Source organism: Corapipo altera, unplaced genomic scaffold (genome assembly GCF_003945725.1).
Source record: "Corapipo altera isolate COAL_440 unplaced genomic scaffold, ASM394572v1 45, whole genome shotgun sequence".
NCBI lineage: Eukaryota > Metazoa > Chordata > Aves > Passeriformes > Pipridae > Corapipo > Corapipo altera.
In genome coordinates this window covers 10,914,436-10,927,969 of record NW_020884877.1, presented here as the reverse complement: position 1 = coordinate 10,927,969, position 13,534 = coordinate 10,914,436, and the positions used below count along the sequence as shown (strand labels likewise).

Below are 13,534 nucleotides of genomic sequence, written 5' to 3'. Positions count from 1 at the left end.
TGGGCTACTGATTGGGATATATATATATATATATATATATATATTTTATTTTGGTTTTGTTCCCTTTCCCTTCCCCCTTCCCCTTCCCTTGTGAAATTGTATATATTTTAAATTGTATATGTATTTCAATTGTAACGTAAGTGTAAATATATTTATATATATCACTTTAGCTGTCTCTCTAGTTTCGGGTTTTCTTAGTTGGTTGTTTTTCTCCCTCTTCTCCCTGAGGTTTGGGGGGGGAGGGGGGACTTCTGGTGGTAAGGTTTGGAGACTTGGCAGGGAGCCAGCTTCAAACCATATCATGTAGGCAAGTACAGTCTCTTGGGCTGCACTACTTACTCAGTACTTGCCCAAGCAGAACTGCTACTGAAGTCAGCTATGAAACGCTTATCTTCATTTTAGCTAAATGACATCTATAATTGTTCATTCTCCCCAACTTCTGTAGAAGGTTTGCCTGAGGACTGTGAGTATTCAGTCATGCCCTCAAGATTTGACAAATAAATTGCATTTCAAATATAACTTGTCTAACAAACATAAAAATATTTTCACTCTCCTTGAAAACAAGTAAGAAGGAAATAATGAGTAGCCTAATGTTTGTATGAATAATTTTTATACTATAAGAAATGTAGGATATTTCCACCTTCACTGATGGGAGGGAGGAGGTAGAGAAAAGGAAGTAAAGTCAAGCCCAGGAAGGTGGCGGGAGGGAAGGTGTTCTTTTTTAATATTTGGGTTTACCTCTCATCCTACTCTGATTTGATTGGTATTAAATTCAACTAACTTCCCCAAGTCAAGTTTGTTTTGTATGTGACAATAATGTGCGAGTGGTCTCTCCCTGTCCTTATCTCAACTCATGAGTCTTTTTCTGTATTTTCTCTTCTCTGTTCAGGACGAGGCAAATGATACAGCAGCTTTGGTGGGTACCTGACTTCCAGCCAAGGTCAACCCACCACAACATTCCCCTTAAAAAGGTAAAAAAATAGAATATATATCCCTTTCAGGGGCAAAATCAAAGCATCCTGAAGCAACAGCAATGGGCCTGACCTATTCTCTTACATTTGGACACTAAATTCACACCAAGGCTCTGAGAAAAGGAGAAAACCTAATTTTTGCAGACTCGACACAGCCTTTAACTTTGGCACAACTGGACACAGACAAAACTTTATTTATTCAACTACCAATTGTATGAGTCATCATCAGAATCCTGTTATTTAATATCTGATAACAGTGAAAAATACATGTCTGGCTTCAGAAGAACTGCTGTATTTCTTTGCTTTAATGGGTTTTTTAAAAGTATTAAGTACAGATAAAGCTCTCTCTCCCAGGCTTGTCAAAAAAAAAAAACCAAAAAAAAACCCAACAGAACCAGTACATGTCTGTTTAGCAAAATTTCCACTCTATTTAAAGGGCTAATTTCAGTCCTACATAAATAAAGAGCATTTCCATTGATCTGGCTTTCTTACTCATCTAAAAACAAAACTACAGTTCTCAAAGTAAATGTTTCTTATGCAAATAATACTGCCATTCAGCATCAAAATAATAACTATCTAAAGGTGATAAAATGGCATATTTTATTTCTCTCATTTGCAATGTTTACAAAATCTCATTAACTCTCACTTTTTAGGACACCTCTGGATCATCTTCCTTCCTAATAGAAAACTGCAAAGCAGATAAGTGATATTGGTATCTCACAGTCTCAACTCTTTTTTAGCCAGATGTTTCTTTTTTGTCCCATTTTCTCCCCTTCTCTATTTCCTTACCTGAAGACTCAAGAACCCTTATGTTTTAAAGACAATGATGAGTAAAGAATGATGTGATACATACTAGTTCTGATAGTGCCACCTCTCTCGTATTATGTCCTCTATGGAAATATACATACATAGGTATTTGCTAGTAATTTTTGTTATTTCATATTCATCTTATTATCATTCCATTATCATCATCCTATTAAAAGAAATCCTCTTTGGATATTCAATATCATTAACAGAACAAACAAGAAAAATAGATGCCTGATTTCACAATACAAAAGATGTGCTGAAAGATTCAATGTAGATAAATGGATTCTTTAAATGACCACATATATCTAGCTGAAAAAAAACCAAAACAACCAGCAGCTGAGAGCATCCCTGGGCCTGCTCCCACTGTCCAGCAACAGCAGTAGAGTCAATCTGGCTTGGCCAAATACCTATCTTTACCTCTCCCACCAAAAAACCAAAACTTTGTATAGTTTTATGGATGCTAATAAAATTGCTATGAGACTCAAGTTCTAAAAACTTGAATAAGTAAGAGTAATAGTTTTAATGATATAGGACACATGAATGCACCGGCATCCAAAGAGTCTTATTTCATCATACAATGTATTTTGATCCATAGCTTATGTTTACTTTACAGCAGGAAAAGAAAAGCTTACCATTCCTTCAAAACAAAATCCTGCTTGCATGCATTTCTGATTGATATAACAACCGAAGAGAGAAAAGATTGACCTTTTCCAATTTGAACAGGAATTGCAATAGCTCATCAATGTAATTGTGTCAGCTGCAGAGTTTATTCTTCAGTTAATGGCACCTATCACCAACTTGCAGTAGAGGTGCAGAAATTGAAACGCGCTTGTTAGCATTATTATAGACAGACCAAAGATTTCCAGGAGCTCCTGGAGTTTTACTGCACCAAAATGTGCAGTATGACTGCTCTTCCATTCAGGTTGTAAGACACACATGGAAAGATGAATCTTGAATATCCACTTTTGAAAAGTATCAACAGTAAGACTGAAAGTGTTTAAAGATCCAACCTATTACAATGATTTCCTGTTAATAGACTTTGACTTGATAATTTTTCTTCTGGCTAACCTTTCATCCTAAGAGTATAAACCAAACAGCAACTTCCTGAAACAGCTGCTGAAATTACCTACCAGAAAATGCCCAGAAGTTACTTACTATTAAATCAAATACAGGCATTACATGTGCCACAGATGTAAATACACATATGGTACTTGGAACAGTGTATCCGTGGTAAATTTATGAGCATTTATTATCAACTATAAAGGCACTGTGGTCAAACAGCAAACCCTATACTGTGACTTTACCTCTATTTTGGGGGCAGAGTTTCAACAGACAGCAATACAGAGTGGTCTTCATATGGCTATGAAACACTGAATGAAAAGAGAACAAAACTTACGATCCTCAGAGCATGTAATGGAAAATGCCCTTGAAATGACTCTCTGTGGTAGCTGACTCAGATTGAATTTACTACTTAGTTGACCGTAAACTAATACCTTTATCTAACAGAAATATGCCTGTGCTTAGCAGGCACTATCTGAAAACACATAAACACAGATGCATGGTTATTTTATAGAGTATAACTTCAGCAGAATTCTTTATGTAAGCAAAAACGTGAAGAACTGATGAGGCTCATCAGTAGCTTTTGATGAAGGCTAGACATAAGCACAAGCATCTTTCAAGGGCATAAGACAGAACCTCTAAAGAGGGCATGTTGACACTGGGTATAGCAAGCCAAACAACTCGTCATGTTCCTCTCCTAGAGCCTCTCCCTATCCCTGTCCCACCCTCAAAATTGACACCTTTGTCACAACATATTTTGAGGTCTGGAGGACTTTGGTACATTATATAGAATGAAAAAATTGAAGAATAATTGCCTTAGAAACCCCCTAAACTTTGAGGTTCTTATAATGGTATCTGTATGACAAACAACCTACAATTTCCCGGAACAGGTAAGCCCACAGGTTAGCTGTGGAACCTCTGTGTTTCTGGTTCTTAGCTCCTTCTGAAGGGTTATCTAAAAAACAGTTTATTAGAACTATGTAAACAAGCCATTCCTTTAAAATGAGTGGAAAACAAGGTGACAAATGGAAACAAATGTTAAGGTGAAAAGGGATTTTGTTAAGAGATTGGTATCATTCTTAGGATTACTCCAACTAGAGAGATGCATATGGAAAAGTTTAGAATATAAGCATTGGCAGAAAGCTTTCTAAAATAAGCAGTGAAAGCAAGATGACTAAGGGAGTGTCCTGACAGTGGACTTGTGAAATACAAACTGAGCCCTTCCCTGGGACATTACACATCATTGGTATTTGATGAATAAACAGCATTGGCAATCGGGATGCTGGAGAAATCCAACCCATCATACACTTCCCGAGCAAATGCGATTCAACATGTTGCATGCTCCTCTAGGAAGAAAAGGAAAACCCACTCAGTTTTGTTGTCAAAACATCCACAGAAAGCCCTTGATGAACTGAAACCCACAGACAAGACCTCAAGATCAACTTTTCTAAGTCTGCTAAAGCTTGGAGTTGCCAGTCCTGTCTAATAGGCCAACTAATTACCATATGTTACATGACATCAAGTGGCATTTATTAGGTCCATCAATATCTCTAGGTTATATTCAAACCATGAGCCAGCTCACTCAGCGTCAGATACTGTACCACACTCCAGCATGACAGTGTTAGCTTTAGTTATGCAGCTGTAAAGATTGGAATAACTCTTACAGGACCTGCTTAGGATCAAGAACCTGGCAAAAAACTTTCCAGTCCCACCCCTTTCCTGTCATCCCTGCCACACACAGCAGGTGAAGATAGGACTGCCCATATATGAAATATCATCACCATGACCCTGTGCACTGTTTGTTGAGCTGCCTTGAAGGGTCAGGATTTGAAACAGGTTCTAGTATTTGGCCTAGTTAGGAGGGTAATGTTCCCTGTTCCTGCACCAGCTGAACAAAAAGGGGGTTTCATAGAGCATCCAAAGGGGTCCATCTGTACCTACCAAGTCCCAAGAAACAGAGCCTTCTGCTCTTATTTGAGCAAGGACTGAACTTGAAATGCCCATACCTATCATTTCACAAACAGGCACAGGGCAGATAGAGCATTCAGTGAATTGATCAAAGACAAAAAAAACCCCAACAAACCTTTTATGATCTGAAATATGGTTTTGACTCTTCAGTAGTTTAAAAGTTAGAGTTACTTCCTGATTTTCATATCAAAGTAAAATGCAAAAAAGGTGATACCACATCATCTGTCTGCTTCATTTTGAACTATTTATTTTGATTTGGAAGTATGATCAAAGAATTCCTCTTTGCTTGATAAGTAAACAGTGATACTTAAATCCATCTATTATCATATTCATTCCTAAAGGACTCATCACTGTAAGCACCTAGACTATGCTAACCTGGGATCACAGACACCATCTTCTATTGCATTTTTAGAGCTATATTTAAACCACACTTTAAATATTCTAAACTACACTATGTACTGGTTATTAGCCCTGCCCTTTTCTAAAGCAATGCCATATATATACATATACTTCTGTGTAGCCATCCAGAAAATTCTGGGCTTCCACAGTGAGGAAAGGGAATCTTTGCCACTGTACTGAGTTTGTGTGGCTAAGCTTTGGTAGTGGGAAGGCTACAGGGGTGGCTTCTGCGAGAAGCTGCTAGAAACTTCCCTTATGTTTGACAGAGGAAACCTTAGGTTATATATTCTCTCCCCTGCCCAGCTGAGGAGGGAAGTGAAAGAGTGGCTTTGGGGGGCACTTGGCATCCAGCCCACCAGGATCCAGAACGCACCATCATCCAGGATCAACCGACCACAGACCCACAGGAAAGAGCAGCTCCCAGTGCTCTTAACACAGCTGTTTTGTAACCACATCTCAAAGCAGCTACAAAAAAAGCTTGCAGTGTCACAGTAGTGATTTTCTAGCATATGAAATTGCTTTATAGGCATCACCAGACTTTTCCTGTGTGGTTTGAGAACCTGTGTGGAAGACATATTATGTAAGGGTCCCCTATGGCCACCTCTAATCTGCAAATACCCATCAGGACAAGCAGAGATGACCCAACAAGAAGTGGAATAACAACAACCTTTTCACATAATCTGTGGCATTTTCTTCCTGTCTGCAGAGTGAACAGGATAGGATGGTGGTATTTACAATTACCAATAAACAAGTATTTTCTAAATAGCAAAGACTTGTGAACTTTGAAAACAAGATCACATAGTAGCCTAACCATGTTAGAATGCAAAACTTGTGCAATTTAACCCAACAATACCCACTTAACTGAGGTTGCAGCCACCTGTACCACTCCTGTACAATGTTTTATTGTTACATATTTCCCAATGGCAAATTTACAAATGTCATTTCCAAGTCATACTGTAATATTAACATTATCAGGGAACATCACTCTCTCACAATGTGGGCATTGTCATGCTCAGATCAAGTCCCACAGTCACCCCTTTCCATTTGGCTGAGGTAATTTTTGTCTGCAGGAAACTACGTTCTTCTGGAAACATCCCAAAAGACCTTAAAAATTAATATAACTCTCATAGCTTTACCAGCAGTCACATTTCTCAAGCTGAAAAGAACAGCTGCAGAGAGACCACTGCATCAAAAATTTTGAAAGATAAGAACTGGATGAATCTGGGTTTTGCCTTTGATGGATTCCTCATACGAGCTGAGCTAACAACTATTTTTTTCTGTAAGTTCTATGGTGGTGACTTCTGACCAGTAATTGTTTTGGATCTCATGCTGTGTCTGACCCATAGAACCCACATGGCTCTGTAGCAAACTTAACTTGACATTTTATTTCAATATATAAGAACTGTTATGTCTGGAGAGTTCCAAATCATTCATTGTTACCTCACTCAAAATGGCAGCACATCAAAGTCGTGCTTGTTGTGTTCTTTATTAGCAGATTTAAATAAGAGAATAGTAATTGCAGTTTTATCAGTTTACTATAATATTTTCTACCCATTCTGCACTAATACCCATGGAAGTACAGCAGATAAAAAAGAACACAAGAACTTAAAAACTGTCTTCTCTGTTTAGTTTCTCTTTCTACTCTTCCATACACAAGAAAAGGACAGTAGAAATTACTTACTGCTTGATGAACGCATCTCAGGAAATCTCCAGAGTACAGTGGCTAAACAACAGCTCCACAAGTGGTGGAGTTAAATTCTCTTCCTTAATTTCATTTATCTTATGCACTTCTAATGCAATTTTTTCAGACTTACACCACACTTACATACTTTTAAATCCCCTGCCCTGAAGGCAGAGTCCCTGGCCAGCCAGCAGGCCAAGCAAAACGGCAGCATCTTTCAGGATGGACCATAAGTTAGGGCTTCTCTTTTACTTATGTGCCAATTTTCATCAAACTTATAGGACCTTCATTAAAATCTCTTAATGTTTTTTTTTTCTTTTCTTTGACACTAGGCAATATAGCCAAAGTTGTGAAGACAGAGCCATAGAAAACAAAGACAAGGATAGATGATGTGACTGTAAGTCTCATTTCCTATGGAAATCAGGATAAAAAAACCCAAGACTACAAATACACACGTGAACTGAAACTCTCAGTATTAAATATCTTTTAAGGAAAATGAAAATATTCCTAAACAGTTAATACATTGTAATAATCCATTTCTCAGAGAATGAAAGCTGTATTAAAATATTCAGAAAAAAATTGCATCAGTTAATTTGCTCCAAGGCAAAAACCCCAAAATCTCACCAATTCCCAGAAGAAACATGACAATTGCTCTTGTTGCAATAAGCATTGTGTTAAGCAGCTAAACATATCCTAAAGAATAGATTAATAGCCTCTGTAAGGGAAAGTGCAGTTGAACAAAATTATTGTTTGTTTCAAGTCCACAGCCTGGTAAAACCCCCAGTCTTCAAGCCATTCCCCATCTCTGTGACCAGCTTTCCCTACATATACAGAGAATTTGCTGTTCCAGGTTCAAGTTTTTCTCCTACCAAACGTCCCATCTGCAATCTCCTGTACAGCAGTAACAGGCTCTGAGGAGCCTCCTCTCCACAGAGAATCCCACTGTTCTCCTAATGGGAAGAAAGTGTTTAACTAAACTGCCACTGTGATTAATTTTTAGTGTAGAAACACTTGCAGTGGTAAAATCCAACAGACACAGATGGTAATCTGTCTAATTAGTACAGAGCAATTAATAGCATAAAACAATACACTGTCAAAGCAGGGCAATTAAAATATCAAGAGAAGGTTCCCCTTCTGATTGGTTATATTAATCAAAAACTGAATGTAGATCTTAGATACATTGCACAGAAAAGAAAAAAATTAATTCAATTCAGAACTCACAGTTAGGAAAAGGAAACATGAGACAGCTCCAGACAGATGATGGAGTTTGTAAAAAGATGATGAAACTTTTGTTATTTGGACCTCAACCTTTGGCATAGGAGAGGGACAGCATTAAACAACTACGTCATCATAGACACACTCAGATGTTAAATCCTTTAAAGTTTTAACTGATATCTTAAGCAGTTGACTGAGTTCTCACCATGTATACCTGGAGCAGTAAGCTATTTTAACCAAAGATATTTTTTCAGAGAGTAAAATACTTATGAAATATTTTAAATCTTTTTCCATTCAACAGTCCACCTTATATTTAGATCAATGGTAGCTTGTTACTGTTTAATAGTAGCATGGCTTGTTCACCTGAAGATGCTCCTTGGATTTGTGTTATCTCTCTCAAACCTAAAATGTGATTTGGTAGGTAAATCAAGGCAAAATTTGGGACCCGTTGTCATTGCTAAGGACCCAAAGATAGTTTTGATGCAGGATGACAAATAATCACTGATAGTTTTTTTGAGTTGGTTTGTGAGTATTTTTGTGTGTGTGTGCATGTCAAAAAATGTGTCATTCACCTCATGGCACCTGAGTCAAGATCAGCTCTGGTGAAGAGGATACTAAATGGCTACCAAGGCAGAAGTAAATCTTTCAGCAGCAGTCTATTGAACTGACAGTTGGGTAACCCACATTAGGTGCCCTCTCCTGGACAATACGTAACAGTATTTCAGATTGTCAGCGAGTTCATGAAATTCTCCTGTTTCATTCAGTAACACAACAGTGACAGAGCAGAGACTCAAGCGATTCCACTGCTATTAGTGTTGCTGATCTTCCTCAGTTTACTAATCTGGAGGGGGAAGAGAGGAGGGTAAGAAAAAAGAAATGATGTTGAAGCACTAATGAGCTGGGAAAGTCAGAAAAATACCTAAGCCACAAGGTGTGTTTCCCTATTCAAGCAATATTATCCTCTTCAGAAAAGAAAAAATTCTTACAAAGGTGTCTTGAGCTTTAGCTGAATATATATATCTCAGACTTAACCCTCCACCCAATCCATCCATTACTATTGTCATATGAACAACATCCATACTTTAAAAGAGTAAATTTGACAGTTTTTATAAAAATAGACTTTAGTATTCAGGGGCACCAGATGTTTCACAGATATGAAAAGCACTTTGATAATATCAAAACGAATTCTTTACAAGAAAGCACAGTACATACTTCAGAAAAGATAAGTCACCGATCACTATCATGCAACCAAATTCTCTCACACAAACACAAAAAAAGGAGAAAGTAAAGAATGTATAGAACAAAAAGTTTTCATTGACCTGATTTGTCAGAGATGTTGGCTGTGACTGGCGTGGTGGAGCAGCTTGGGCTAGCCTTTGCGCTGTCCTTGGAAGAACCAACTTTGGGTTTATTTTTCGTTGCCTCTAGTGCTTTGACCTTCTTGGCATGTTTACTTCCTTTGTAGTGGGCCTCGGCCTGGCTCTACAAAGGAGAACAAATCAGGCTCACTTTTTTCTGTACTTGTACATAATACAATGGATGACAAGGCAGAAAAGTGACACTTTCAATAGTAGGCACCGTTATATTCCACCTAAAAAATTTTAATGGATTTATCCTAACAGTTTTCCTGGATGCAAGTTCTTATATATTCAAATAATAGGATTTTAATGAAAGTTGCATGTTTTCAGCAACTTGGAAAAAGGGGCTTTGAGATTACATAAAGCTCTGTCACCCCTAATGTAATTCTTTTCTTCCTTGGTGCTTAAAGATTTAAAGCACTATACAAATGTAAACACATTCAATTCAGAAAGATGCTACTTGATTTTCATGTACTGTTCCTTAGACTTTATTGCTTGTAGTTAGAAAGATGTACCATGCTGTGAAAAGATTAAATAATCCATTTTTCTTCCTGTTTGATCTACTACAAATGTCATAAAGTATTTTCATCTTTACACTAACAGCAATTGAAACTTGAAAAATTATGACTTCAAGAAAGAAGGGTTAAAATGAAAAAACACCAAATACAACAGAAAACTAAATATTTATCAGTCTTGATTGCTTTATAAATTGCTGTGAATATTTTTTATTAAAGACTAAGAAAATTGGAACCTTAAGGACAGGAAGGAGAGGAGCTTGTTTTAATTATTATTATTTATTTTGGTTGAAGTGCTTTACATATAATGTACTCTTCTTAATCTGGCCAAACAGAACAGTAGAAATATGTACTGAGATGCAACGTTTACTTCACCATTGTCTTAAAACTATCTTCAGAAACTTGGTCAGTGATTTTGAAGTTGCTAGGCTAAAGCTAGACACACAAATAAATGCCCATTTTTTCAGTGGTTTTGAGTTCCCTTTATTGTTCCTGACTCTATATAATCAGTGACCTTGACAAATCAGACTACTTCGTTTGGAGCAAAACTAAGGAACTACATGCCTAATACGAACTCTAGAGCTTGGAAATTTCAGCTAATGAATTTAAATGTTTTTCTTGACTTTTTAATAAATGAATTTACCAAATAGTGGGTAAGAAACAAACCTATCCAAACCAGTCTATTTTCATAACATTGTACTATTCAGCAACAGTTTTGCATTATTAATATTTCCAAACACAGTTTAAAAAAAATTATTTCAGATATACCACTAGGTGCCTCTATTGAAGGTTATATATTAACTAAAGAAGTTAATATTGTCATTTACTTAAAATTAAAACACTCAGAGAAAGCATGCTTCATGTAACCACATCTTGGCACCTGGCATATAAAAACATCAGTGCAAATAAACTTTTACTATGTTCATGCAAAACCACATTGATTCTCTCTCTTCAGTTGATTAGGACTATTTTATTTAGTTCACTGTGTTAAATGAAGCGAGCCATGAAACAAGTCACATGCTTTTTATAAAGAGCAACTAGAATAACTAAGATGCTTGAATTCCATAAAGAGTGCTGCCATAATGAGGAAAATTGCTTTAAGATAAGCAGAAGTAGGCATTACAATACAGTCACCTTGGGACAGCATGTAATAACAGTTTTATCATATGGTAGAGTGGAAGTGAAGAGTAGAAACAGTTGGACTGGACAAGAGAATAGAGAGTATGTTGGAGTCCTCACACAAGTTATAAAACTGATGGAGAACTGTTGCTAAAATAGAGGAGTGAAGTTCTTATACAACAAAGCTTCTCATTGCAAATCCACACCCCATGAAACACTGTGCTTTCCACCTCAAAAGGATAGTGTATGTGACGCTGTGGCTGCATCTTTACTTTTATTTCAGTTAGCAAGCATTCAGTAAGAAAGGTTGCCAGCTTAGTTTTACACTGAATTCCTTTGAAATTGAGATATTTTCAAAAAACTTTATTACAAAACTGGTAGAGTTTACTCATCAATTACTATTAAACTATTTATTGATTTTAAAACCTTTGAAATATTAACACGCATACAAAACACAATTTAAGGATTATAAAGAAACAACTAATGAGCTATACCACTAGTACTACGTGCACTACTTAAAGGGACACTTGTCAACTTCTGAGTTGGACCTCTTCAGCTCTGAATGTGGGCAGAGGAGCACAGTTCTGTTTGTGCCCTGTTATGTCAATGGGTCTTATGCAGGCACAGCAGTCTCGCCCTGTCTCTCTCCACCTTTGTTGGGTTTTGTCCATTTCTCTCAGGCTTTGCTGTTGCTAAATGATGCACTGGAAGGAATGCTTTCCATCACCAAAAGTAAATAAACTATTCAAACATTACAGTGTACAAAAAGTGAAGCTAAAAATTGAGGTGTATATATACCCTTTCCATTCCAATACTTTTAAATTTAAATAATACCAAGTATAAGATTTTTCACTCAAGCATCCTCAAGTTGATGATGTCCCTTTAAATATTTGAACTCTATGCACTGCGCATATGTTTGCTGTTGATAGGATCATATGCTGCCTGAGGCCAAAGCTATAACATAAGAGACATAAATGCACTCAAGAGAAAGACTTAGTAAGTCAATTCCTTGATAATAAGCCTTTCTGCTGATATTTGCAATAATAATGCCTGCAATATCAGTAATAACCTACTACAGTCTTTGATTCCCTTCATTCAATCCTTCATACAGTGTATATGAGACCTGTTAAGAACAGACAAGTCCAGGCAGAATTAAAATTCAGATTTCCATAAACACAAGCAAAGCTTCATGGAAACATGGTCAGTGGACTCACTTTTTATTTAAGTTTTGTAATTATTATAATCTCTTAAATTCATAGTTGTACATTATAAGGCCAAAAAGTATTGCTATGACCATCTAAGTAGGGTTTTTGAAAATGCCAGCCCTTTCCAATACCGTTCAAACTAGCCTATATGTCTTTGAACGGAAAAAAGCAATTGTCCAATTTTGATTTGAAAGTAGCTATGGATGCAAAATCTACCTTTGGAAAATGATTTTGCTGCTTCACTTTGTCAGTTAAGTACATAATATTTATTTTTGCAATTTGTACAAATTGAAAGTATTTCTATAGTTTCAATTCCAGGGGCTGGATTTTGTTAAATCTTGGAATTTTAGGTGCTTTCAACTCATCTCTGTTCTGTGAGTAGAAATGCAAATACTCTTTTTAAACATGAAGCTGGAGGACTGTTCCTCGAGGTGTTGAAGCAATGTTTTCTACCCACATAAGTTCTATTTTCTAGTCCTTTCAGAAACACCCGAAGTTCAGAGTTTGCTTTTTATCCATTGTGGGATAAATAATTTGATTCGGTTGCCTTTTGGTAACTGAAATGCAGTGTCCCTGCATTACATAAGCCTTTGGAGTTTTGTGGAGTCACAGGAAGCAAAATAAAAAAGGGCAGCCGAGGAAAACTGAAATTAGAATGTAAGTTCTAGTTATTACTGGTACCGACTGTTCTGATTATTAATTTCCTGATAATTACTAACCCTAATTTCATAAAATATTTGCACAAGTGCCACATTAAAGGCAAACATATTTGACCCTGAGATTAGCTCAGTGACCCTGAGATTAGCTCAGTTGGTTAGAGACTGGTACTAATAACACCAAGGTTCAATCTTCTTACATCTAAGAGTCAGACTTTGATGATCTTTGGGGGTCCCTTCCAACTTAGAATATTCTATGATACTTGTTCCAAGTCCTCCTTAAAACTTACTGGTGACACAAATACAGCAATAGAGCACAGTTTATGAGCTTTGTAGAATACATCATTGAAATACTAAACATATCTTTGAAATAAGCAATGACATGTAAAATTTTCACTTTTAGTTAAGGCAAGAAGCTGAACATTTATTTTCATTTGCTCTGATAATACAGGGGAAGTTCTGCACACATAGGGTTCAAAAGTCATGTGCATAAAAAATAATTTACCAGTTTTAATATAAAACCCCAATAAAATATAAAATTAAATTAAGAGTAAATCTCTTAGGGATGCAATATTTTAAAT

At 36.6% G+C, this 13,534-nt stretch overlaps 1 protein-coding gene across 15 annotated transcripts in view; it reads right to left on the bottom strand.

Moving 5' to 3' along the window:
- Positions 1-13,534, bottom strand: part of ZNF385B (zinc finger protein 385B) — a 167,491-nt gene that overhangs the window by 16,026 nt on the left and 137,931 nt on the right. For all 15 annotated transcript variants that reach the window (XM_027637346.1, XM_027637357.1, XM_027637347.1 and 12 more), the window contains one exon: positions 9,420-9,582. In XM_027637346.1, coding sequence (XP_027493147.1) covers positions 9,420-9,582 — 163 coding nt within the window. The remainder of the gene's footprint in view (positions 1-9,419; positions 9,583-13,534) is intronic.